General features: G+C 36.6%; 1 protein-coding gene across 50 annotated transcripts in view; it reads left to right on the top strand.

Moving 5' to 3' along the window:
- mllt10 (MLLT10 histone lysine methyltransferase DOT1L cofactor) overlaps window positions 1–27,449 on the top strand; it is a 72,417-nt gene that overhangs the window by 13,249 nt on the left and 31,719 nt on the right. For 9 of the 50 annotated variants that reach the window (XR_015524393.1, XR_015524394.1, XR_015524409.1 and 6 more), the window contains 7 exon segments: window positions 1,711–1,765; window positions 6,534–6,643; window positions 9,483–9,586; window positions 10,021–10,114; window positions 18,394–18,489; window positions 21,021–21,333; window positions 23,148–23,807. Coding sequence is in view for 29 of the 50 variants with exons in the window: in XM_087308550.1 (XP_087164676.1) it covers window positions 1,711–1,765; window positions 6,534–6,643; window positions 9,483–9,586; window positions 10,021–10,114; window positions 18,394–18,489; window positions 21,021–21,333; window positions 23,148–23,807 (1,432 nt within the window). In the remaining 21 variants the exon portion in view is untranslated. 50 annotated transcript variants of the gene reach the window in all.

A 27,449-nucleotide genomic window follows, 5' to 3' on the forward strand; every position in this document is an offset into this window, starting at 1 on the left:
ATAAATTGCATATTTACAAACGTGTGCTGAACAGTAAACGTGGGTTATGTTTATAAAAACAGTATGACTGTTCAAGAACTATTAACCCTGTATGTTTACCACTGTTATCAGACTTAATGTGATGTTAAACTGAAAATGTGTTTACTTGTCTGAATGGTAAGAAGAGTAAGATGTTTGGAATAGTAAAAAAAAGTTTGCTGTCAAGCTTTTCATCTGTTTTTCTCCATCATTAATTTATTGACTCTTTTGGCCCTTTGTAGAGCAGTTTGTGTTATGTAGTAACAGTGATTGCTGGCAAATGAAAACTTGTAAACTTGTCCTGTAATGTTTTAATTATGTTATTGTTGTGGATGGTGCCTTGAATAATGACTTCCTTTCATAAAATATGTATTAGTTTAAAATAAATGTTATTTCTAATTTTAAAACGTAAATCAGTGTTTAAAAAAAATGAAAAATACTGGTTGTTACTGAAATGTTACCAGTAAAAGCAGTTTCTCTGAGAGCTCTTTTGTGACTGCTTTAGTGATGTAATGACTTGTATGAGTTGTCAGGTAAGAATGAGACCTAAGTGACTGTTTAGAGCAGGAGTATAGTGGTTTAGAGGGAGAAACTCGTTACATATTGCATTATCTGGCCAATTTTGTTGAAATATCTAGATTCATGCCAAAACAAGGCATTTGAGTTTAAAGATGTTAATGCCGACTGCTCTTTTTCTGAAAAGAAACAGGAATTTCCTCCCGCCTTTTATCCACAGGTTTGTCATGCATTATCTTTGTGGCAATTGTTCCACATAGAAACCAATCCAAATCCAAAAATTTGTGCAAATCATAGCTTGCCCTATCAGAAAGATTTCTAACAGGGTTTTTTTAGGACCTTTTTTATTCCCAAAGCATAATTATGAAACCAAATTTCTGCATTTGTCCTCATTCCTCCACTTACTAAAAATAAGCCCATTTTTTTTTTTCCATTTGTGCCCTGCTCTGCCACTTCATTCCCAAAGATTAAAGGGTGGAGGGGGAGAAAGCCGAGCTGGCAGACCCCTGAAGGAGGAGGACAGTCCACCACCTGTAACAAAGAGGAGGAGGACAGCAGACTGAGCAGAAGTTTAAAAACTTTGAACATAGTGGTATGTGGCAAGTAACGGCATGGTTCCAAGCACAATGTTATGCCCCAATATCTTTCTATCTATCTATCCCTGTTCAAGGCTTTAAAGATGAGTCAAATGTCCTAGTGTTTATGCATGATATGCTATAAAACTGGCCATACGACATGTGGCCATTTCTTTCAACCATCACTATTGTTTTGGTCAAGAGGGATAGTTACTGATCAATCTTATATTCACAGGGCTTTGCTTTTTTTTGGTCTGTCATTTGTTTCAGAAAACGGTTGTCTAAACCTGTTTTTCTCCTGTAGCTGAACACATTTCTATTTTATCCTTGAATACAGAAGCAGCTCCTCAGGGTTGCAGCAGTGGATGTTTTCCAGCTCCAGTCAACTATCAGAGGCTCTTGTCTACAGTTTCATTGATCAGTTTTGCCAAGACACTCTGTTCTTTAGTTTCAAGGAAGAAAATGATGTCTAACCCTTAATCTCTGCTTTAGTTTGATGTCCATGTCAGAAGTAGAGTTCCAGAAAACCCTCAGAGCTGTGTCTGGCTTGCAGATGGTGGGATGGAGTGTGCATTCACGTTTTTTTCTTTTCTTTTCACAGAGGTGCGAGCTGTGTCCCCAGAAAGACGGAGCACTGAAACGGACAGATAATGGAGGTAAGATATTTCACTGCATGCTGACTGTTTTTGCACTTGCTCAGGACTAACCAATGCCAGCATTAGACCTGCTCCAATTGTATGTTTGCACTCAATTAAATACTTTTGGTTTATTTGGTCTAGACCTAAAAGAAATAATACTTTTTTTTTGTTGGTTCACTTGGCTTTCACGCTGTCATTTTTAGAGAGAATCCTCAAGGTGCAAAACAAAAAGAGTTGCTTTTCCAACATGTATTTCCCTAGGATGAATTGAATGTCATTTAAAAAAAAGAACTGAAAAGTCAAATATATGTAAATTTTTGTACAATTACTTAAATTCTTTTGTATCACAGGGCTCGAAATTAACCTTTTTGCTTGGTAGCACCGGTGCTCCTAACTTTAAAAATTTAGGTGCATCAGCCAAAGTTTAGTCGCACCCACCAATTATGAGCACCATTACTACAAGTTTTATACAAACTTATTTATTGTATTTGAAATGAACACTAATCAAACTAACAAGCAAAAAAATAATACATATATTCAAGCGTGAGGAAAATATGTCTCAACGAAATCCCCTTATCACAAGAAAATAGATTTTTATAACAGAACTGAGTGACCAAAGCAAACACGAAGCACTCACTGGCCCTGCACGCACTGCTTGAATGAACCTGTTAACGGTATAACTCTGCTGTTCTCACAAGTGCTGTCTGATATTGCACTGATGCTTTCGACACATACTGTACCTTATTATATGCATACATGTTAATAGCAATACCGGTCTTTTTAGGTGTAGCGATATTAGTTTAGTCAGTGCAAGTCTGTTTGCGATGGTGTACGTGGAGTTAAATTTGACATATAGCTGCACCTTGCACGGCGGACAGCATCTGGCGATTATATGAAGGATTAAACAGAAGCTCTCGTGGTAGATGTGGCTAACAGTTACCTGAAAATCCCATCCCACAAACTTTTCATAGCGTACTTGAAGCCAATGGAAGTCTTCTACTCTTGGAAAAGTGTAGATGGTTGATTAACATTCAGCACATGGTCACTAGTAAGATGTGTCATTATTTGTAAATAGATGGTTTCTAAAACTAAATCTGTCAGTGTTATCTTCATTCTCATCTTCAGCGCTTTAAAGTTTTTCGCGGTAGTAGCTCTCTTTGTCATCCCAAGCCAGAAGGCGCTGAGTGATTGACAGCTGATATTAACCAATCATTCACGTTCAGTGCTAGAGCAGTGGTGGGCCAATAAGAAGAGCGCGAAGGTGGGGCAAGCAGTACGGACGTGGATTTGTTTACTGCAGCAAGTTGACATGACAACTGTTTTAAACCATTCCTGAGCGCTGCGTTTCGCGTTTCAAGTGCAGACAAAGAGCTTAGAGATATATTCTGCGTGAATGTCTCCCGAATCCGTGCATGTGGTGAACATTTTGCAGTAAAAACTGGTCGCACACAACAATTTTAAGCACTCGCAGAATTGCTCCCAAATATATTTTAAGGTCGCATAGATAAAATTTCGGGCGCATATGCGACCAAAATGGTCCCAATTTCGAGCCCTGTATCACCTAAATAATATATTATGTGATTATTATGCAATGTCTTTATGTTGATCTTGCCATGAAATGGTCATAAGTTGCTGACGTGGCAATAAGCAAACAACCAGTGTGTATATTATCAAAGGAAATTTGCTGTGTGCTAGGTTGGTCCTGCTGGGTGCCATATTCACACTTATTCACATAAACCACATTAACAGGACAACTAAGTGAAGTTTCACAAACTAATATCGTGAGGAGCACGTGATATGATTGACTGCAGCTGGTCACCCATCTACAATCATTAGGCCAATCAGATTTATCCAAATTCACTATAAGTAGCCTAGCTAGAACTACTCCCTTACCTTCGTTTTCCGAAGAAACCCCTCATCCAACCCTTCTCCTTCATTCGTCCTTTACCTAGGGGAGCTCTCGAGAACCACCTGATCTCGTACTGCCCTTACATGCTCTTTTGACCAGGCGGGAGCCCTGGGCTCAACTGTCTCCGAGCTCAGGGTTCTCTCCTGGGACACCATGCCAAACCTGCTAACATTTGTCAAACAATATCCAAGTGTGAACTCTTGAAACTAGAGTTTGTTTTAACTGCACCAAACCTGCCAAGTGTGAAAATGCCCTAAATGTTGACACAGTAGCAGAAATTGGGTAATTTAAAAGGTGTATGTAGCATAGTGTGTGGTTTTGTACTGCTCCTGTATTTCACTGGAGTTGAGTAGGTTTTTTAAAATCTTGGTTGAAGGTTACACTTTTTTATTAATATCTCTACTTTACAAATTCGTTAAATCAGCCCAGTTTTATTGTGAGGTGATAAAACCTGGAAGCTCTTGAGAGGAGCATATGCTCTGATGAGGATGACACCTTTCTATTTTTATGCCTCTAATGAAAGTCAATCTAAGACATAAAAAAAACACAATGTAGTGAATTGATTTTCTCCTCTGTGGTGTATTTCACTGATATCCTCTGGCAGTTTTAATTATCACAGAAATGCTGCTGTCAAAAGGATTTAATACAGCATCTCATCAATAAGCTGTTAATTAGTTCAAAGTATCTTCTCACCTCAGAAAATTTACATTTTGCATGTCAGATTTCAGCGAAATATTACAGTGAATAAATGCATTGTTTTTCTTAATTCATGTATTAATTTATTATTAAATGCAAAAAAAAGTGACTCATATTGTTGGCACAAATTGCATGTCTGATCTGCTTATTTATCAAAATAATTGAGCAAAAGGGGTTAGGATGTGTGCATGTTTATCTCTCTCACCTTGTTTTTATGGGTGGGAGGTCTCAGCGGGGTCATTGTGAGGCTGAGCGGGGACTCCTCTTCTTCATGCTCCGGGTTCACGGCAAGGGCAGCTCAGAGACTGTAAACATGGCATGGGACACAGCTGCGGGACCATGCCCCATCTTTAGGGGTGGTTAACTGTTTAACGGCCATGAGGGAAACATCATTGCCCCAGGCTTATGGTTTAGCCGTTTCAGACCATGCAATCTCTTTGTGAATTTGTAAAGCCGTCAAGATAAACATTCCACATTTTGCTGTTATTTACGAGTAGGAGAAAAGATTTCGCAAACGTAAATTTTCGATCGTACTTGTTCAAACCAGCAGTGATCTTTGAAGTCGAGAGAGATGTAGGTTTCCACAATTTGCTTTTGAAGAAATCTTTTCTCCATAGCAATGAGCAGACCAGCACACGGAAGTTATGCAAACAAAAAAATAATCCTAAGTGAAAACATAGACCTAACGAGATTAAAAAAAACTGGCAAACCCTTTAACAATACAGACATAGAGCTGTTTTCAGCCATCCTGCATAATGTGTTCAGTTTTTAGCATTAGTTGCTTAATGCTAAATATTTTGAAGGTTATTTGAATATATGCAGCTGAAGACATCTTTGGCAAATCATTCTTTTTAAGTGTGCCACCCTTCTGTTTGAGGGGTTTAGAAGTTCTTTGGGGTGTGCTTGGGTTTTATTGCCTGGTTTATAGGCTTCTGCTGGATTCTTGGAGGGACTTCAAAACAACAAAACCCACTCCCTGTCCCTTTAGGCTGGGGTCAAAGACAGTTCATGGGTTCACATTTAAGTTTAGGCCTGTTATTGTGCCCTTATGCTGGATAAGCAGAAGCCATTTGCTTTTTTTTTTTTTTTTTTGCTTTTTGCGTTAGTATCAACTTTGTATTAATGGCATCTGCTCTCCTTCACAGCCATACCTCAGAATAAGGTCATTAAATCTAAATCCACTTAGTTAAGGGCTTTTGTGGTTAAAAGACAGTTGGTGTGTGGGAAAAGGTTTAGTAGTAGCCCGAAATTATGATATAATATTTATGTAGTGTGCTTGTGGCTGACACTTGGTCTAGATGAATGGAGAGAATATGCCTTTTGCTTCTTCCAGTCCTGGGTGTTTCGTCTTTGTGGTCACACTCAACCCACATGCTTTAATAAGTGTTTTTCACACCGTAGAGGAAACCAGGCGTGCCCCATAGGCTTGCCTATAAGCAAATAAACGACAATAGTTTCAAATAAATAGACTTTTTGAAAGCGCTAAAATAGAAAATGCTTGTCAAACCGTAAACTCGCATAAATATTGCTCATGGTTCTTTTTGTCATTGAATTAATTAACAAATTGTTGTATTCTTTAATATTTTTAATATGTTTTTTATTTTTATTTTTTTAGATTTTGTGATTTAATTTTAGGTGTATGTTTTTTGTATTTATTTCTAATTAAAATAGTTGTTTTGCTTTTTATGTCTAGTTTTTATTTATATTAGTTTAAATTAGTTTTAAGTTAAGCTAAAAGAAAACATGGTATTGTCTTAGCAAGTGGCTGCTTTTTTATATTTTATCTTTATCATTTATTTTAGTATTTTATTTTTTATCATTATCAATTTTTTATCCATAATAATATTAAACACAGTTTAAAAATGTGATCATTAGTAACACTTTTTGTAATTGGGTCTCAATAATCAGTGCATTTATTAAAACATTTATTAATCATTGTAAGCATTGGCTATATATAATTGTATGCATATTTGTCCATTAATAAATGTAAAAAAAAAAAAATCAAGAAACTGTATTTCCTTTATTTCTTAAAGTCACATGATTTTGCTCATCTAATATTGTTGTTTGCACTTCATGCTTTGAAAACTGAAAGCTTGCCATAGATATCCAAAGATCTATTGATATAAAAGTCTAATTAAATCTGCTTTAACATCTGCTGATCATATATTGTGTCTTGTTTAGGTTGGGCCCATGTGGTTTGCGCTCTTTACATCCCAGAAGTGGAGTTCGCCAATGTATCCACCATGGAGCCCATTGTGCTTCAGTCTGTCCCCCATGAACGTTATAACAAGGTACGTTCCCAAACCTCTGAAAAAACACACGCTGATAGTCCGCATATCTATAGGAAAGCAAAGGCTCCACATAAGAGCCCCATAAATCAGCTCAACAATGTAAACAGTATGTGTGTAAGGAGTTTAGGTCTATACTGTGAATGTGTTTTCTTAAGGGACCTAATGCTACATTTATCAACCCTGCAATAACATAGAATGTTGTCGTTAATTCTGCGCTAAGGCTGATTGAACGAAAGCTGAGATCCATGTTATGGAGATTTACACATATATACAATCTAAAATGAAAAGAATCAACCATACTTATTTTTCAGTGGAAGTCCTTATCCATCATAGAAGTGGAATTTATCCTTTATTCGTCAGAAAGAAGTTGTAATTAAATTGTAATTGTAATTTCAAGGCCTGAAAAAAGTAATAAAAAAATCTTGTAGTGAATATTGAAGTAATATATTAAAATAGTTTATTGGTGAATTTTTTTTTCTTGCAGTACGTGTTTGTTTGTTTATTTATATAGGCTATATACTTGATATGTCTGGATAGAGGGTCAAAATAAATAAAAACATTTGCCATAATTTACCTGTGATTTGCACTAAAATGTCATTCAATGTTATAATAATTTAGACCTAAATTGTCAGTTATATTTAGAGCGATGCACTTTTTGGACTTTCTCTTAATATAACAAGGTTATCAAGTTGTACTGCAAACACCCTTGCATTTTTGATTCCGTTAGCAAGACGGTGTATGATTTTATTATGGAAGAAAAGGTTTTTTGACAACTAGTTGCGAGATGCAATGAGCTTCAACCATTTCAAAAAATCAGGTTTACAATAAACAGCAATTCTGAAACATGGGACCCATTTAGAATTTTAATAATCCGAGCATGCCAGCATCTCTACTGACTGTCATCTAAATCTTAGGGCCAAGTAAAGCGAACGTAATTAAATACTTTGTATAAATGTCTGAGGATTAATGTTTGTAATATTGGGTTATCAAGGTACATGTGTATTCTGTACAGTTTTTTAAAATTAAATTTTTATTTATAAATTAATTTATTTGTTTTTTATTATAGTTATTATTATTATTGTTGTTATTATTATTATATTTATATTTATTCATTGTTGTTGTTGTTGTTGTTGTTATTATATTTATATTTATTCATTATTGTTGTTGTTGTTATTATTATTATATTTATATTTATTCGTTGTTGTTGTTGTTGGTATTATTATTATTATTATTATATTTATATTAATTCATAATTATTATTATTATTATTTTAATTATGTTATCGTTATTATTAATATTATTATAAACAAATAAATGTGTGTGTGTGTGTGTGTGTGTGTGTGTGTGTGTGTGTGTGTGTGTGTGTGTGTTTGTTTTTTTCTTTTGCATAAATGTAATTTCACCGTGCTTAACAGTAGGGGTGGAATAATATTTGTTTAAATTTCTCTGTAAAATCACTTTGTTATATCTGTGAGTTTAATAAACATATTACAAATATTTAGAGCGATATCATTTGAAGTTTAAAATGCTTTCTACTGTATGTATCTACAGATGAATCAGAATTATTCTACCCTCTATTATTTATTTTTTCTTTTCTAAATATTTCCAAAATGATATTTAACAAAGCAAGGAAATTTTCACACCATGTCTAATAATTTTTTTCTTCTTCTGGAGAAAGTCTTATTTGTTTTATTTCGGCTGGAATAAATACAGTTTTAATAAAAAAAAAAAACATTTTAAGATCAAAATTATTAGCCCCTTTAAGCTATAAATTTTTTTCGATAGCCTACAGAACAAACCATCAATATACAATAACTTGACTAATTACCCTGACCTACAGAGTTAACCTAATTAACCTAGTTAAGCCTTATAGAAGATAACTTAGTTAAGCCTTATAAGCTGTATAGAAAAGTCTTGAAAAATATCTAGTGAAATATTATTTACTGTAATCATGGCAAAGATAAAATAAATCAGTTATTAGAAATGAGTTATTAAAACGATTATGTTTAGAAATGTGTTAATCTTCTCTCCGTTAAACAGAAATGTGGGAAAAATATAAACTGGGGCTAATAATTCAGGGGGGCTAATAATTCTAACTTCATCTGTACATTTTTCTTTTTTAATTTCTTTTTTAAAATTATTACTGATTATTATTTTTTTTATTTACATTGACATCCGCTAAATGGGACATCTTGTCTTTCACCCGTGTGTAGCTAATATGTTTTCATGGGATATGGGTTACTTACAGGTGTAGGTTTTTACTACTACCGGTTGGATTCCTGTGCATCAGCGTAACTCAGAACTAATTGCAAAGTCCAGATGTTTAGACGTTAGCTTCAAACTTTTCACACCCAACCGTGAGGGTAAAGAAAACAATGTTAAATCAAGCTCTAATGGGATATGCCATCATGACACCACTCTTTCATTTTTCATTTGAAAACCTAATTATGTTTTGTTTTCTATGGATGCCCTTCAATGCAGTAGATAAGTAAAATACAATCAGTTTGCATTCTATGATTTGGCTTCAATACTGTGTCTGATGACTCGCAGGACTAAGGAGCCAAGTTTAATCTCATGCTTGAAATAGTGGGTTTAAAATCTGGGATAAAATAGATTCAGCTCTGTTGGTAATTGAGTCCTCACTGTGAGCCAATTTAAAATGGCATGGTTATCACTTGCCTAATAATCGAGGCGCTGGGAAGGGAGGCTTCTGAGAGACTTGTTAAATTGGTAGAGCCTTCACGCTAAACAAGCTGTGGGCCGTGCAGCAATGCATTATATACCATAATAACGGCTTTCTGTATGTGAGGAATCACTTTGGTGCCTTTTTTTTTTCAAGACATGCTACATCTGTGAGGAACAGGGTCGTGAGAGCAAAGCTGCTACTGGAGCCTGCATGACATGCAATAAACATGGCTGCAGACAGGCCTTTCATGTCACATGGTAAGTTGCTGAACCTTTATATTTCAACTAAATGTTCTTATAAGTATCCTTAAAAGAACAGATCACCCAAAAATCTAAATTTACACAGCGTTCACTCACATTCAAGTGGTTCCAGACCTTTTTCATTCTCATTTCTTTGCTGAACAAAAAAGAAGAGATTTTGAAGAATGCTGTTTGCATTGACATCTATAGTAGAAATGTAAAACATCTTCAACACATACAAATATAGGGTGGGTAACTGATGACAATGTCTATTTTTGGGTGATCTTTTTAATTATGTTATATATTAAATGGATAACAGGATTTAATACACTAAACCTAAATTAAATGACTTTATATGTACAAATGTTGTGTGAATGTAATTTATTTTAACATGCATTGTGTTCAGCCTTTTGAAAGGTCTTTTTTTTTTATCTGTCTTTGAATGAATGTAGCGCTCAGTTAGCTGGGTTGTTGTGTGAAGAACAGGGTTCAGATGCTGATAATGTGAAATACTGTGGATACTGCAAGTACCATTACAACAAACTGGTAAGAATTCTACTGTCTTTTCTACTGTTTCCTAACCATTAACACCCTGGCAAACAGCGCTACTTTACATCCTACAGCATTTATACATTTTATCACTGACTTTAAATAGTTTTTAAATGAATGAAGCAGTAATTACATCCAGACTGTGTATAAATAATTTGTGGTACTGAAAATGTCCATAGTGTCTGGAAATGTATCTTAAAATATTGCAGTTTGCATATATTTGGGCCCTGTTTACACTATTACATTTTAGTTTTAAAACGTATAAGTTTTGCTACAGTTACGTCATCCGTCCACACTATGCTAGAGTTTTCGAGAAAACTGAGCTTTTTGACAACGCTGAAGAGACCGTTTTCATTTTAAAACACTGTTGTTCCATGTTGGTGTGGATGGGGGGAAAACGGACATCTGAAAACAGACGATTGGGGTCTGATTGGGGCTTTTTCCTCAATATTAAGTAGTTGTGCATGTTTGGTATAGAATGTTGGATATGGAAAACAAACTTCCGAGGACTCGTCGGATAAATCTTCAAAGAGAACAGTGTACTTTATTACCTCATTCACATCACCCTGGCTAGGTTGTTTACACTTTCTTAAAAATAAAATAAAAACATTATATAAGGAACTGCCTAGATATATATATAGATGGATAGATGGATAGATAGATAGATAGATAGATAGATAGATAGATAGATAGATAGATAGACAGATAGACAGATAGACAGATAGATAGATAGATGAGCATCATCTTCACTGTATGCATTTTTACAATATTGTATATATCAGTTTTAATAATCAATAATGGCTATTATAACAGTATAACGTACAATAGGTTTATACATTATAGGAAATGAATGCAAGTAGTCAGTCAATGTGCTGAATCCGTGTACGTGGCTACAGTAATTAATATATTAACTTATCTTTGCACTCAGCCAAAACACGTTACCTGAGAACAGGTAACAGATTCAAAAGACCAAAATCGGATATTATGTTGTTAAATAGAGACAAGATAAATTAAATATCACGTTAACAACAATAGTGAGATTAGATCCAGTGGTAAATCCTTGATGAGTAGTGCATAGCTCTCATCGCTGCAGTGCATGCCATAGTGTGTGTGTGGTCATGGGATGTGCGTTTTTAGCGGCATAGTGTGGACTGAGAGTTGTTCAGAAAATGCCAGTGTGGATGGGGATCGTTTTCATTCTAAAATGCCATTTTAAAACTAAAACGTATTAGGGTGAACGGGGCCTTATAGATGCACTGTGGGTCAGAAGTTAAAAATGTGATTTTTTTTATTTTTATTAAGAAATAATTTTCTTCAACTAGTTACATTGACCAAAACGTCTGGAACAATATTTATAATTTTTATATTTTAAATTAATGCTAAATGTTTTTACTTTTTTTTTTTTCTCTCAAAAGTATCTTGAATAAAGGCCTGTAACAAAGATTCCAGATCAGCATATTAGATTGTTCTCTGAAGAGAGTCCTGTAAGGGCCTGTGGATATTCAGTTTGGCTTGAATTAGTTACATGAATAAGTTAAATAAAAGTTATAGAAGAATGTTTAAGTTACTTTAAATTATAGTAATATGTCATATTGATACTTTTTAACAGATTTTTTTGAATAATTCTTTATTGAGCATAAGAAACTTATTTATAAACAAATCATTGCTGACCACAGACTTTTGTTGTCTTCCCTGTAAGTTCTGTATGTTTTTGTAGATAATTAGTATGTAATGGGCATAGTTTGTGTGTTTTCTCATAAGTACTCTCCATATATTGTGGCATACTTCATATCTCTAGTGCGTTTTTTCCAAAACGCTTGATCTTCTGATCTTTACATTCACCGATACATGAATCACATCGAGCACATCATCGTGTCCATGCCACCATCGTTCAAGCCGTTATTGCGTGTTTCTCGAATGGCACGTGAACGCTTTGGAAAAAGACACTCCCTCATCTGGAATATCTCCCATTTCTTCACCGTCTCGCACTCCTGGTCCAATTACAGCTGCTGAAAGCTGAGCTGTGGCATAAGCCCCCCACCATCCACCCCGAGTGGCCCCTGCCGCTCCCACCTCAATCTCCCTCAAACCCTTTAACCCCTTAATCTCGTTGACAATCAACAGCAACTCACTGGACCTTTGTCTGTAGCTCTCCTTTCCTCCTCTTCCCATCATCCCCCACCTCTCTCCTGCATTTCCCCCTTTAATACCCCTCTCAGAAACAGAGGGCTAAGGTTTCAGAGAGATACAGCGACTGCCCAGTGGCAGCTCTCGGTGACAGCATAACGGCCTGTGGTTTTCCGTCCAGCTTCGCTTCGGCCTTAGTGTGTGTGTGTGTGTGTGTGGCAAGGGGCTTTACTCACTCCAGCCCTAGAGCTACACTGAGCTTTAGAGCCACAGCCCCCTGCTGCTTCTCAGATTTGTGCATGCGTGCGTGTATGTGTGTGTGTCTATCCTCCCACTCAACAAAGGCTTCTCAGATACTGCTAGTCCTCTACAGGTCTTCTAAGTGAGGGGCTGGAGGCATGGCCAGAGCTTTGTGATGTTCTTGTAGGGGATTGTAATGAGTTGAGGATGGAAGAATAGTGATGTTTATTTATGTGTTCTGGGTTTTATTTCATTCAGCCGTTTATGGTGACTCTGGTTAGCGGTGATTTAATAGTCTGATTTTTTTTTTTTTAAATTTTATTGTTTTGTTTCCCTTTTATTTTTGCCACGGTATTAGTTGTTGCTGTTTTTATCCCTGTAGTTTTTCTTCTGATATAAATATATCTTCATAAAAAATGTGTAAAAATATATGAATATGCACTACTGTTCAAATAATTCTGTAAGATAAAAAAAAAAAGATTTATTTTTCTGGAAGGAAACTCAATTGATTTAAAATGACAGTAAAATGTAAATCTGTACTATTTAAATATAACACTGGTAACAATATTGTTTAAAATGCAGGGTAAATTATTACTATGTAAAAATATTAATTGCATTGAGCAAGGATTATCTTTCTTTTATAATGATTCAATAATTCTTTATGAAAAGCGAGGATTAAGTCACCCACAGTTAAGAGACATGTTGCTAAAGACTTCTTTTTTAAATAAAGGCTGATCTTTTGATATAAAGTTATATTTAATAAAACATATAAATATACACAATTCAAATGTTTAAGATCAGTATTTTTTAATGAAAATATATGCTTGCAATATATCGATCAAAAGTAATAGTAATGAAATTTACAGAAGATCTTTACTTGTATTTAATAGAACAAAAAAATACTTATCCAAAAATTTTAAATCTTTTTATTTCTATTTTGATCCAATATGTTATTTTTTAAACCTTTTTACAAAACTTACCAATTCCAATCTTTTAAATAGTAGTCTAGTGTATTTTCTTCTTTATATAAAGTGAGTCTGTGTGTGTGTGTGTGTGTGTTTTTGGTCATCTCCCATTCTAAAAATTGTCAAAATAAAGCGACAATACATTGCTTGTTTGTTTTGTTGTCATCCATTGTAGCGGTCACACTATTGTAAATGACAGCATGATGTTTCAGCAGAATGTACCATGTCTCCCTGTCACCATGTTAATGGACTGACAGCCTCAGCACAGTCTCTTGGATTAATAGTTCAATAGCTAGCTACTAACCCCTGACTTTTCCATGTAGGCCTTTGTTTCAGTGGGCTTCTGGTAAACAAAGGCCATTTTGTGGCCTGACTTTTTTTTTTTTTATGTGGCATTTGTTGACAATAGCAGCTTTGAAGGCATGTTGCAGTTTTAACCAGGATTTAGAAAATAAATGTTCTAAAATTGGAGGATTAAATAAATTATGCTGTGAGAAAATATGCTACGGTTGGTCAGTTTGAAGGTCAAGTTCATGTACCTCAGCACTTTCAGTTGGTGCAAAGAGAATGTTGGAGATTTGTACGTCCAACAGAGAAATCAAATACAATTGAAAGTTTAATGTTATACGTTGGCTTTTCCAAAAATTGTTTACGTAAGAAAAATTCCTGTTGGTTGACTCTGAGCACATTTAAGTTGCTTTTGATGGAGTTGCTTCTCTTAAAAAATCGTGACTGGTTGTAATGACTGTCTTTTTTCCTCCTCTTTTATCCATAATTGTCTTCTGTTTGTTTCCTTTGTCTCAGTAAGGGCTATTTTCTTTGTAGCTACAAGAGCGATAAGTGAGAAGTAGGAAGAAAAAAAAAGGTAATTGGACAGACTTTAAATGGTAACTCGAAGTTCCTCTTTCACCTTTTAGAGAAGGAGCAAAGGCCGTGGTAGTAGGGCTCAAAGCTTAAGTGATTCTTCTACTCACTCTTTGGATAAGCACCATGACAAGGAAAAGAAGGTAAGGCAGCCTCCAGATCTACCTCACTTCCTGCCATGTGTGATTGATGCCCCCCTCCTCACGAATTCAGACTATGAGGTAAACGCACGAAAACCAAAAACTCCAGTCCATCCTGAATTTTGCCAAGCAGTGATTAGTTTTGTTTAATTTACACAATCCCTCGTGCCATGCTGTCCCTCACGCACCACACTTTTCATATCCCACAGAGCTTTTAAAGCCACGGGTGGGAGAAAAGTGCCTTTTATCACTCAAAGTGATTAGTATTTTGGTGCAGCCACAAATTATCAACATAAAGAGTGCTGTATTCATAGAAAAGCATCCGTCATGGCCATTAGTTCCACAGAGTATGCGTAATCAGTATTGATAGGTAGTGTAGTCATTTGTTCCACTAATTTTCTATACGCAGCCATACCGAATGAGACACATAGCATTATTAGCCCTGCTCGCCTTCCCATCTAATTCAATTAAGCGCAGGCCCTGTAACATGGCCCTATATCAATAAATGTGTATGTAGAAGACGGTCCGCAGTGCATGCAAAAATCATTTGATTGTGCCTTTGTGTTTTTTTTTTTTCTTTTCTCTCTTACTCTAATAACAGTGGTTTCTGAAATACTAATCCAGCAGACCTCATAGTGTGAAATGTGTGGAGGAGCTCATCACATCTATCCATCGTCATTGATAATTTTTCTGCCTGTCCTTAGCAACTCCCACCAGCCACATATTTAAAACACTCAAGCCTCTGTTCAGCCATCTTAATCAACGGTAGCTTGCCTTATCTGTTCTTTTTTCGAAGCGGGAAATTAAAATGGCTCTTAGAGTTGATTAAAGATTTATACAAATGTTTGTTGACATTTTTGGTCGGGCTTTTTGTAGTTATGCACATATAAAGTATTATTTGTTTAGGATATTTGCCAGTTAATTTTTGCTTGTGATTAGTTTCAAGTAGTTTCACTTTTTTCTTTTTGTTCTCTTGTAAATGAGAAAAAAATTACTTCTTTTGAAATATAATTGTGTATATTTGCTAATCTAAAAGTTTACCGATACATATCGTGTTAAAAAACTTGAAATGCTACTTTAAAAATTCTCCATTTCTGTGGATTAAATTATTAGCGAAGCATTTTCTCTAGATTACTGTGTGTAAAATGTAATGTTTGTTTTTTTCTGCTTATGACGTTTCTTCCAAAAGAAAAAAAATCAAATAAATACTCTGAATGACAGCAAATGTGCCATGTTTTCATACATGCATTTGTCAAAAAGGTCAAAATGACTAATTAAAATTTAGAAAAAATGTTATCAGACTTTTATAGAATTAAGCAAAAATTCTAATTCCTAATTTATCCTTTCAATCCACAGAGACTGAAAGACCAAGTGGTTTGAATTTTCGAGTGGTCTTTTTCTCAATTGCAATTTTTTTTTTCTATAGCTCTGAATGTTTTTTATATTTATTATTTTTTTGCAATTATTTTATTTGGGTAGACTATTTTAGTATATCCTTTTTGCGTTGTAACTATATATTTTAAGTATATGATAATAATTAACTACATGTACTAACTATGTGGTTTGGGTTAGTTAATGTGTAATTATGTACTTATTACACACATAATCACTACAGTAATGAGGACAGTATAAAAAGTGTTACCCGTCATTTCAATCATTCTAAATGTTTTTAATGGATTGTGGAATTATGCTGCATTTTAGGAATCATCTTACATAGATGTATTTAAGCGTACACCTGAAGGCTCACTGATGAGCACTTACAGCAGGGAGTGGAGGTCAGACATTGAGGCTGTTGGTTATTTGACACAAATTCACTAATTATTTGAATTAATTTGAATGAGTTTGCATTGGAAATGCTTACCAAAATGGAGTGGATGGTGCTCTGTTAAGCTGCTCAAAGACAGACTGTGCAGCCTGTGTAATCTAGGTCAGTGAAAGATTAAATATGAGATGCCATTTAAAGCCGTTTCTCCTAAAATTATTCTGATATTTAACTTCTTTGCCTTATTCTGCATTGAGAGGGGTTGACGTGAACAATGATTTGGGTTGGAGCTTGTATTCTTGAAAATCGTGTTGTGAAGTGCTCTGTGCTCCGCCATGGCTATTGTTACCATGGCTGATTTGCATTAGCAAAGGGGGCCCTTCCCCCCTACTCCACATTCCCAGGTCAAAGGTTGGGGGGCTCAGATGTATACCTAGCTAATTCCAAACCCCAGGGCCAAACAACAATAGAGGCTAAAAGCTTCTCAATTTGCAGCTAGTTCAGATGTGCTCTGAGAGGCCGTCGAGAGCGACATCTGGGAATAAAATGATGTTTTCCTCCTCCTTTCTCACATATCTTAAATCCTGATCTGTTTGGGATTTTAGCTTTGTTTTCTGGATGATTAGTTTTTTTTCTTTGTGTTTAAACTTTTTTTAATACTTGAAAATGTATTGTATTTTTTCATTTCTGTAGGTTAATTTTAATACTTGGCCTGAAGCCTCAGGAGTCATTTCTTTGTTCGTTCTGAAGGAGATTTGCTACATTTCACTAATCTGCTGAAGGCATTGATGAATTATGATAAATGTCTTGGCTTTTTTTGTTCTCTTTGTTTTGCAGTCACCTCTGCCTGAACTATTCATCTTTGTGTAATTAAGATAGCTGTCGTCTTATGTCAAACTCTTGCAAGACATTCATTTCAGAATTTTAATTAGACCATAAACAGCAGTTCATAGTTTTCTTTAAGACTGTAAATGTAGATGGTTTGGATCTGCTTTTTAATAAAAAAAAAGTTAGTGTTTTTTTTCTTTGTATTTTTTATTCATAAACAGGGAAGTGGTAACAAATATTTTTTTCTCACATCAATGCTCATCCTGTCAACACCTTTTATGAGCAATGCTAATTCAGAGAATCTTGTTTTGCATCCATTTGAAATGAGCACTTCTACTGCAGAGCCAATATGGCATTATAAAGCCTTGTAATTTCAGTAATCATTGTTATTTATTTGTCTATTAATCTACTTGTCATTTTGTTGCATTTGCTTGGATTTAACGTTTCAGCATTTGAAATAAATCTGTTGTCAGCGTAACAGGAAAATGGTGACATTTGTTTTGGGTTTGAAAACCAATAGCAATGAGTTTTCAATACAAAAACAATCTCTTGCACCCACTTAAAAAAATTCCCAGGGTGCTTATTCAAAACCCTCATTTCAAAGTGTGTATGAGTTTCCCATTCGAAGAAAATGGCATTTAAAATAGAATATGCAGGAAAATGGTAAACAGCAGAGTGAAGGCGGAAGCTCATTTTCATTTTCATTGAAAAACTTGAGCCTGAGGGCCTCTGGAATTGTCACCGCCACTTGCACTGAGAAGTAGCATAAACCGTTATCATGTTCAGAATAATTGTCAATTCTAACTGAGACAATGGCTGAAAGATGACATAAAGGGTCAAAAAAAAAAATAGACGTTTGTATATCGCTCCAGTTGGGAATGTGTAAATATTCTCTCTGAATGGTTCAGGATCACTGCATATTTTTACAGCCACGCTCTTAAGAACAGAAACGGAGAGGTTGGAGGTGTTCGATTGGAGTGCGAGGTGTAAATTTGTTCGCGCTCCCGTTTCTTGGGCGCAAATAGAACTATGAGGAGCGCGGCACTAGACCGGGGTGTAAATTAAGCTCCAGTAGACTCTGGTCAGGCCTGCAATATGAATCCTTTCCAATCTAGACATAAAGGCTTTCTTTTTGGTTTACGTAAAGGCCTTCATAGGCAGCACAAGTGACTCTCCTTGCCGCATTTGAATGCATGCAAACGATTGACATTCATTATTTCAGCTTTTTGAGTTTCACATCTTCTCTCTCTTTGTTTTCAGAAATGACAGTTCAGCTAAAGTGCCTCCCAAGTTTTTTTGGGCATCAGCAGAAGCATTTTCATAATTGATTCATTTGTGTTTTCATGACAGAAGCATAAAGAAAGAGATCGGCATAAACCAAAGCACAAAAAGCCTTTGGAACTGTCGCCTTCCCTGGTGCCAGCGCTGATGGTGACACCTGAAAAGGTGAGTTACACAAGGGTAGATGAGGCCTGAGGACACTTTACTAAGGATGCTACGATTATAGATTTTGGTTGTACGATTATAATCTGAGGAATAAAAGTGCCTTTGCAGTTATCACAATTATTATGTTTAATAAATTAAAAACAAAACTAGTTTCGAAAATCACTTGAAATCTTATATTTTAAAGTGTTATGTATTGCTGCCCAGTAACTAAATAATACAGCACAAAATTTTAAATAAAAAAACAAACAACAGTCTATTTTGCTTTGGACTTACAATTAGGTTGAACAAAAAAGTTCTGGATTTTAAACAAGTAATTTTACACTGAAATTAAATGACAGAACAATAAATAAATAAAATTAATAATAAATAAAAAATATTTTTGTCTAATGTAAATGTAAGCATCATATTAGCTAAATATTTCCCTTTTAAAGAGAACAAATGTAATCAAAAAGGTTGCTGAACCTGTCTGAAAGGCACTTTGAATGAACTATAGTATAAACTTTTTTGGTCCACTTTCCCCCACAGAATCCAAAGACATGCACTATAGGTGAATTGGGTTAGCTAAATTGAGCTCAGTGTATGTGTGTGTATGAGAGTGGATAGGTGTTTCCCAGTAATTGGTTGCAGCTGTAAGGACATAAACTGCAAAAAACATATGCTGGATAAGTTGGTGGTTCATTCTGTTGTGGTGACCCCTGATGAATAAAGGGAACGAGCCAAAAAGAAAATGAATGTATCAATGAACTTGGGGTGCGCTCACACTATGCTTTCCAAACTGTGCCCAGGCGCGTTTCCCGGTTCGTTTGAGAAGTGTGAGTGCTCTGAATAGGGCTCAAGCGCGGTTCAGTTGGCCAGCCCTGGCCTGGTTGGAAGAGGTGTGCCAGAGCGCGGTTCACCTGACCTTTGACGCAGTACGTTTGTAGTGTGAGTCAAATCGCACCCGAGCCTGAAACTGAAGACGAGACGTGACTTAAGGGACTGCTTCATATGGATTTATTAATCATTCTTACTGTTCAATGAACGCAAACTGCCGTAGTTCATTAAAGGTACAAACCCCTCACTGCACGGCAGCTACACCTTTATCAAACCTCCTAATTCCTGCAGCATGAGGACTTTGTGATTGTTTATGAGCGTCAAAAATGACTGTTCTGTTCAGCGAATTATTTGACTGTGTCGCTGCATATGAAACAACTAAAATGAGATAACTAAAGAAATCTCCACTGTGCCGAGCGAGAGCGCTTCTCCTGTTAAACTGACCAGCGCATCATCGATAACGTAAGCATGCTTTAGCACTCGGTTTATGTGAGTGCAGGCCTTTGGGGCAGAGGGAAGGGGGGGGGACAAGCGTGCTTCAGCACGGTTCAATGCAACTTTACATAGTGTAAGTATGCCCTTGTTTGGTATTTTTATTTGGTATTTTTTTTCTCTTTGGAGTAGAAATGAGTATATTCAGTACAAAGTATGAAGCTCATCCGTCATGTCTTGTCGTGTGATTCATGGTGCCCTTGAGGCATTCTTTCAACTATGTGCACCAGGAAAGCGTGAGTGCACCGTACCCCATACACACTAAGTGTACGTCATTCCCAATATGCAAGCAAGAAAAAAAATTACAAATTTGTGTGTACAAAAGCCGCAACATGTAACGGCCCTAAGTTAATAGCCTCAGCCATAGTTTAACCAGTCTGCGTGTGTATTAGCCTCGGTGTACAAGCAAACTTTAAATTAGTGCACAGTTGTCATAACTTTTATTTAGTTGCAGCAGTTTTGTTCCGTGCAGAAACGTGGTGTTGAGAAGCCTTTACGATTAATTAACCGTGACTAATTAAAGCTTGGTTAATAGTGAAATCGGTTAATCCTTGCATCCCTACACTTTACTCTTTCCATTAAGAAACATTTTGGTCAAGTAGATGACGCTAAATACAGCTTCCATAAGTAGTTGAAAATGAATTTGATCGGCCTGTTATAATATAGTGTGGTTGAACACATTTGAACCACAAGAAAATGTTTCCTAGTTTCCAATTATTCACCTAACAGATCAACTTTTTGTGAGTTGAGGTAGTCATGCTTTGCTGCACTGTACAGAAACGCATGAATTACAGTCAAAATTATAGTTGCCATCAATATCTTACACAAAAGAGTTTGTGTGACAAATTAAGCGTTCCCTTGAAAGTGATGTATTACAGGCTAAATAAGAGGCATTAGTCCCAACCAAATTTAATTCATTTTTATTTCTATAGCACTTTTACAATTTAGATTGTGTCAAAGCAGCTTGACATAGAAGATTATAATGAATTGAAACTTCGTCATTCCAGTTTTCAGTGTTTAAGTTCAGTAAAGAAGTCAAACACTAAAGAGCAAATCCGTTGATGCCCAGCTCCTGAATTATCCAAACGCAAGTGGCCACATCTTCTTTAAGCACTTGTTTAGAAAACTGTCAACGCATGTTAATACCAGGTGGAAACAGGATCTGAGAGTTTATTTCAAATGTTTATGAAAAATACACTCTGAATTTGTGTGTATTTCCCTTTCAGAGTTACAACAACAGCAGCAGTGGCGGAAGTGTGTCGTCCATCTCCTCCACTCAGAAGCGACTGGACGACAGCGGAGCCCGTTTCACCAATGCCAACTTTCAGGAAGTTCCACCTCACTCCAGTTCCAGTTCCAAAGATGGTGGCTCCTCTGATGGCAAGAGCTCAGACAGCAAAAGCAAGAAATCCAGTCACAGCACTAGCTCAAGCTCGGGTTCACGGGGTCGCAAATCTGTGGCAGGCAAACCCCACGGCCCTGTGGTCACCACAGCTACTTCATCCACAGCCCCTTCCTCAACAAGTCCTTTTCAGCAAGGTGAGGCTTCCGAACATGCCAACTTCACTTCATCAACAATCTGAAATGAAATTAGTAAACACCCTCTCCATGTTTCTAAATAGACTGAAACAGCCAGATTCAGGTCTCTTAGAGTGAGTCTGTTGTGACATGGCTGGATGGAAGCCAGGAGTTGTAAGCTTGGCGTGTGTGTGCGATAAGGCTGTCGTCTGGCTGGCTGCTGCTGTAATGCAGATCGGCGGGTCTTTCCGAGTCGGCTAAACCTTGGGTGGCGTCTCTTGTGTTTGTGTTTATGTGTGTTATGAGGGAGGTTTGGGAGTCAGAAAAGAAGCATGTTCCTTTCCTTTCTCATATCAAGCCATGATGGAGGGATTGAAGCAGAGGTCACGTCTGGAAAATTCAGACTAATCATTAATGTGTCAAAGTGCACAGGGGCCTCCTCTCTGGAGTTACATGCAAACTTCAAGGAACCATTGAAGGAGAAACAATGCCTTGTTTTCTCAGCAATGAGATCAAAAGATGTTGAAGATTAACCATGGAGTCTGTAAGAATGTCATATTGTCTTGGCTGTTTTGACAACACCTGACACAGACGTGGGGTCGATGAGCCACTCAGCAGTTCAGTTCGGCCACCATGGTGTAATATTCCAAGTATATGAGAGATTGATATCTTATTAAATTGAGCCCTTTGCGTTTGACAATAACAGTGGGGTGTAGGACTATGTAGAGCTTATTTTCCATAATGGTGCACATGCGAATCTTCTTGTTGACATAAGAAAAGATATAAAAAGTAATATTGTTTGAGGCAGGATTTAAGATTTTTAGTCAAGTCGTCTCATCTTCAGGCATTAAATGAACAGTGATGCTTAATCTAGGATCCAGCGATAAGGTGCAGCCAAACTTCCTGGATGCGTTTTGGAAAGAATACAAAATGCGTTAGTTATCTTGTGCAGTCGTCAGACCAGTTGTTTTTGTGATATGGTTTATCTTTGAGAAATGTTAACTGGCCTCCTCTGCTTTGTGCATGTTTGAATGTTAGTGGGAGGCTTACAGGATAAATGATGTAGTAATATTGGGAAGTAAAGCCTCAGCAGCCTACTACAACAGCTGTAAAAACATGGAGGGTTTCTCTGGCATTGGTTAAAGGACGAGTCCTTTCCCTGAGGGGAGGGCTTGAATGAACACCTAGATCTGGGTCACCCTTCTTGTCTGCTTGCATACCTGATTGTTTAGATTCCTGCAAGTTTGTCTGGTCCAACTTGGAGTGGGAGATGATGACTGACTGACTGGTTTTAGGTTGGGTTGTTTCTTTGTTGCTTTTTTGAAGATTTTTGCCTTTTTAAAATTTTTTCAATAATTCTAATTTTAAGTTTTATTTATTGTCATTAATAAATTGAATGGGCTTTCTTTAAAAAAAAAAGTCTTGTCTAGATGAAATGATGTTGGTTTTTGAAAGACCTGTGGGGTTTTTTGTTTACCTTTGTTTAAATAACTTTTGACCTATTTATTAATCTATCTAGGGAAAAAAAAGGTTTTCATGAAAATATTTTACAGCACAAAGGTTTTGAGCTTTTCAGTTATGAAAAATGATTATGTTGTCTTTTGTAGTATGTCAGAAAATGTACAGAGTTTGATAATAGTGAATGTTTGTGTACAGGATTTCAACTAGTTAATAAAGTTGTTCAGTTCAGTGCTCAATCTATTCTTTTCTGGGTATTTAAAAAGTAAAAAAAGGTTGTACTGTTAACACATTTCATCCCACCAGTCTGTCGGTTTATGCCATCTGTCTGTTAATATAACATTAGGGTGCATTTTTGTTTTTTCTCTCCCTCTCAGGTCATTTATTAGGAAGCAACAGCAGCAGCAAATCAGCCACCAGTGGGTCTGTGGTTCAGCCCACGTCTGATTTCCTCAGCTTCTCTGATCCCAGCCTAAGGGCTGGCGACTCGTACACGCCTCCATCCTTTGGCCGCTGCCACATGAAGGGTGGTGCAGAAAGCGGAGCTTCTGAAAGCATGGTTGCTCTCAACACCTTCAGCATGATACCTCTTTCCCAAAGCTCAAGCTCAAGCTCCAGCAAGCATTATGAAAACTGTCACACGACTGGGGAGCTGGGCAGCCTGGCCTCAGCCAGCTACAAACGACCACAGCCCTCCTCGTCCTCTTCTTCTGCAACATCCTCTTCATCTACTGGCGAGGATGGAGTAAAGAAGAAAAAGAGAGGGAACTGGAGGAACCGATATGGACCTTGCTTCACCACCCAGGACAGTAAAACCACTGATGCGGGAGAGCACGTATCCACAATGCCCTCATCCACTTCCCCTTCGCCATCCTCTATGAGTAACATGGTCTGCCGCGGGAGCACTGTCAGCAGTACTGCAAGTGTAGGAGCAGTGGGTGCTGGTACCAGTAGTCTGGGGATTCAAAAGTCCCCGTCCCTCCTCAGGAATGGAAGCTTACAGGGTATGACTGTCAGCTCCCCACCTGCCGTACCAGGTGAGCAAAAACGTGAGTTGTTTGGCAGAAAGTAGTCTATAGTTTGTGTAGATAAGTTTCCTATTTCATTTGATTTTCAATATCGTTTGGCCTTAAAAGACAACCATCCATCAAATTCGAATGTATTTGGTTTTTAAATATTCAGTGAGGCCGTTCTTAGGTTTTAAGTTCATCCTATAGCCCTTTTATTAAAAGCATTTATTTTCAGTGCTTTATGTAGTCATGTGTGATATTTCGAACTAATGTGGTATCACTGTTTTGTACCAGGTGTATATCAGAAAAAAAGACTTTCAACTAATGTCACCAACTCTTGTTTTTAAAGCGTCTTGTAACCCCCTTATTTCATTTCGGGTTTACCTCAGAATCTTTTGCTGCCTCAGAAGGGAGGGGATGACCGTTAAAGCAGGGAAAAAAGAGGAAGTTAAGCAACTGTCAAATGAATCACCAGTTCAGACTAAAATCTTAGACACAAATCATTTTACTTTTTCTAGTGATTTTATTTGTGGGTAAGATTGAAATAATTGAAATAAACCATCTTTCCTTTAAATAAAATTTCATTACATATAAAATTTGTAATTTCATAGACAATATAAAATACGGTCCCACTTTATATGAAATGGCCTTAACTAATATGTACTTACATTTAAAAAATAAATACATTGTACTTACTGTGTTAATAATGTATTTCAGAACATTTCTCTGGGATTGACATTGCGATTGTTTTGATCGTATATGCGCCCAAAATTTTATCTATTCAATCTCAAAATATATTTGGGAGCATTTGTGGGAGCATTCTAAAGTTACAAATAATGCCACATTGTATTAGCGATCAAGTGGTAAATGCTAATCCACCATTTACATTTAAGTAAAGTCCGCTATGAAAATAAAAGCATTCACCATAAGGATGGTGTGAATGAGTTTGCAGGTAACAACATTTGCCAAATCTACACAATTTAAAGGCGAGAGGTTAGTATAATAAGTATATATACTTATATATAATTAGTTATATGTCAATAGCATCAGACACCCCTTATGAGAACACAGCACAGTTATTATCGTAAAAAAGATTCATTCATGTCAAGCAGTGTGTGCAGAGCCGGTGAGCGCATGCATATTTTTTGGTTTGTTAGTTTTGATTAATGTGTATTTCAAAAGCAATAAATCTATTTATGTAAAATGGTCAACAGTGTAATTTATAAATTAAGTTTCAGATGTAATTGCATGCAGGTATTTAATCAATCATAATTGCAATGTAAAAACGTGTATTTACACAAAGTACATTGTAACAAATTTCAGATTAATTACATATTGGTTAAGACCACTTAACATAAAGTGGGACCTAAAATACTATATACACTAGAGCTGCACAATTAATCGTTAAAAGATCGTGATCTCGATTCGATCCCCTAGACGATCTTAATCCAGCATTTCTACGATTCTGTCAATCATATTTTCAAGTTCAGGGAAGAAGCGAAAGTGGCCACACAAGTCTTCACATTGTTCACACCTCCAAATGATTTTGAAGGAGTCACATCCTGTATTTTAAGATATAATTCACCTCAAAAATGCCATTTCTGTCTTCATGTAATGTATTTTACGACCGCAAAATCACACGTGACTTGAGCTGAACATCAGCTGTTACCACAGAGAGGGCGGTGGGTGCTCGCGCCTCTGAATGAAGCCTACTTTAGTGAACAGAACTTAGGCTGTTAATAATGTTGTAAATAACATTCAGTTTGTGCCACAGAGTGATCGTTTGGGAGCCTCGTGGGAAGTGAACCGCTCTTAGCAGTGGAAATGAAACCGTAAGCACTCACAGTGTTGCCAGTTGTAGCTGACTAATTCCAGCCCCAAAAGTATCCAAAACCCGCCGAAATGCAAAAATACCCACCCAGTCTTCTGTATTCACGAAAATCACGTCAGTGACAGATTTTAAACAGACAATTACAGATAGTAAGCAAATGCCTCAAACACAATAATTCAACATCAGAATTATCATTAGCATTAATGACTAGGACAAATCTAAAGTCTGTTCAAGTTCACCATTCCAAGTCTATACAAAATTTACCATTTTAACCATTAGTACCATAGATATATACACTAGATATTGCATAGGGACCCTGAGCATGCGTCAATAGCGCCACCACATTGGTACAGTGCTCCCAGGACAAATGTCATTCAACCGCACTAGTCAAGACGGTGTTATTACGTGAAGATGCGGGACTTTAGCGCTGTCTACATGTGTAGTAACGAGCAAACAAAGAAAACAAAGCACAAAGGGAGAACATTTCATAGGTAATATTAAGTTTTTTTCTGTTTTTGTATGTTCTGAACTTTCGTGCTAATCAGGTAACGTTGTTGATGATAACAGTCACTTACTGCATTCACCATCAGGCAAAGCAGCTCCAACTTGCACCAAACACTCAGCTTATGCTAGTTTTGTTGAATAAAATCAGCAAACAATGCAAAAGAAATATGACAACGAGATGCTGCGCTGCCAGAAACTTGTATTATTGTCTGCTAACGTTAGTGAAAGAGTCGTTCGGGGGATTCATTCACAAACGAATCGCTCCCTACGTCAGTATGAGAAGTGAAAGCAGGAAAGGAGGTGTGTTTCAGGACACGGATTAGATTAAATTTAACAGGGAGGGTGAATAGTACATTTCTGTATACACAAACACAAGCTGTTTGTCAGGAATGCCCGTGCGGTCACTGACCCATCAATGTAGAAAAGTGATGTAAAATTATAATTTTTGTAATTAGAAAAAAAAATTACATACTAACATTCAGGAAAACTCCCGATCATAGGTATATGTGTATATCTCTGGCTTTGGATGGCCACAGTCCTCCACTGTACCTTGGTCCCGCATTCATTTCAAAGGAGCGCTACCCTGTAGCAAGATGGCGGCGCTATTGATGCATTCCTTCCAATAGACAACAATAGGCCAGGCAACATCTAGTGTACATTTCTATGATCATTACAACTACACAAAGCATAGTGCTGTTTTACCATATGTTTGAGATAACAATAATAATAGCCCACTTATATTAACCTTTATTTTACATCTACAGAATGATGAGAAAATCGTGATCGTTATTTTAGGCAAAAAAAATCACGATTCTCATTTTAGCCAGAATCGTGCAACTCTAATATACACTTAACCTCAATTTGTAATATCACTTTAAAGATAATCATGTTACTGTGTAAATGTGTATACAATCTATAATTATTTCAGATTATGCACCCACACCCTAAAAAAACATGAACATAGCCCAGATTTACATGCCCACAGAGAGAACCCGTAATAAAGGTGGACAGTGACACAGAAGCTTGTAGTGAAGGGAGTACGCCGGGGTAATCTGGGAGATTTTAAACATGAGCGAATACCACAACATGGATAGGCAATGAGTGAATGGTAACAAACTTATGAATGACGAAGTCCGCCATTCTCCAATTCTCGTAGCTCTCTCGACAAAAATGATGGCTACACACAAACAGCTTGGATGTGTCTGTAGCTGATGGCCAACCAAGCCCAGTATGAGGTGAAAGCCATGCAACAAACTCATACAGCACAGAAACAAACACTTACAACACTTTATGAGCTGCCATCTACTGCGCACATACCATCTCCCAGCTTGACA

The sequence above is a fragment of the Danio rerio genome, chromosome 24 (genome assembly GCF_052040795.2).
Source record: "Danio rerio strain M-AB ecotype USA chromosome 24, GRCz13ab, whole genome shotgun sequence".
NCBI lineage: Eukaryota > Metazoa > Chordata > Actinopteri > Cypriniformes > Danionidae > Danio > Danio rerio.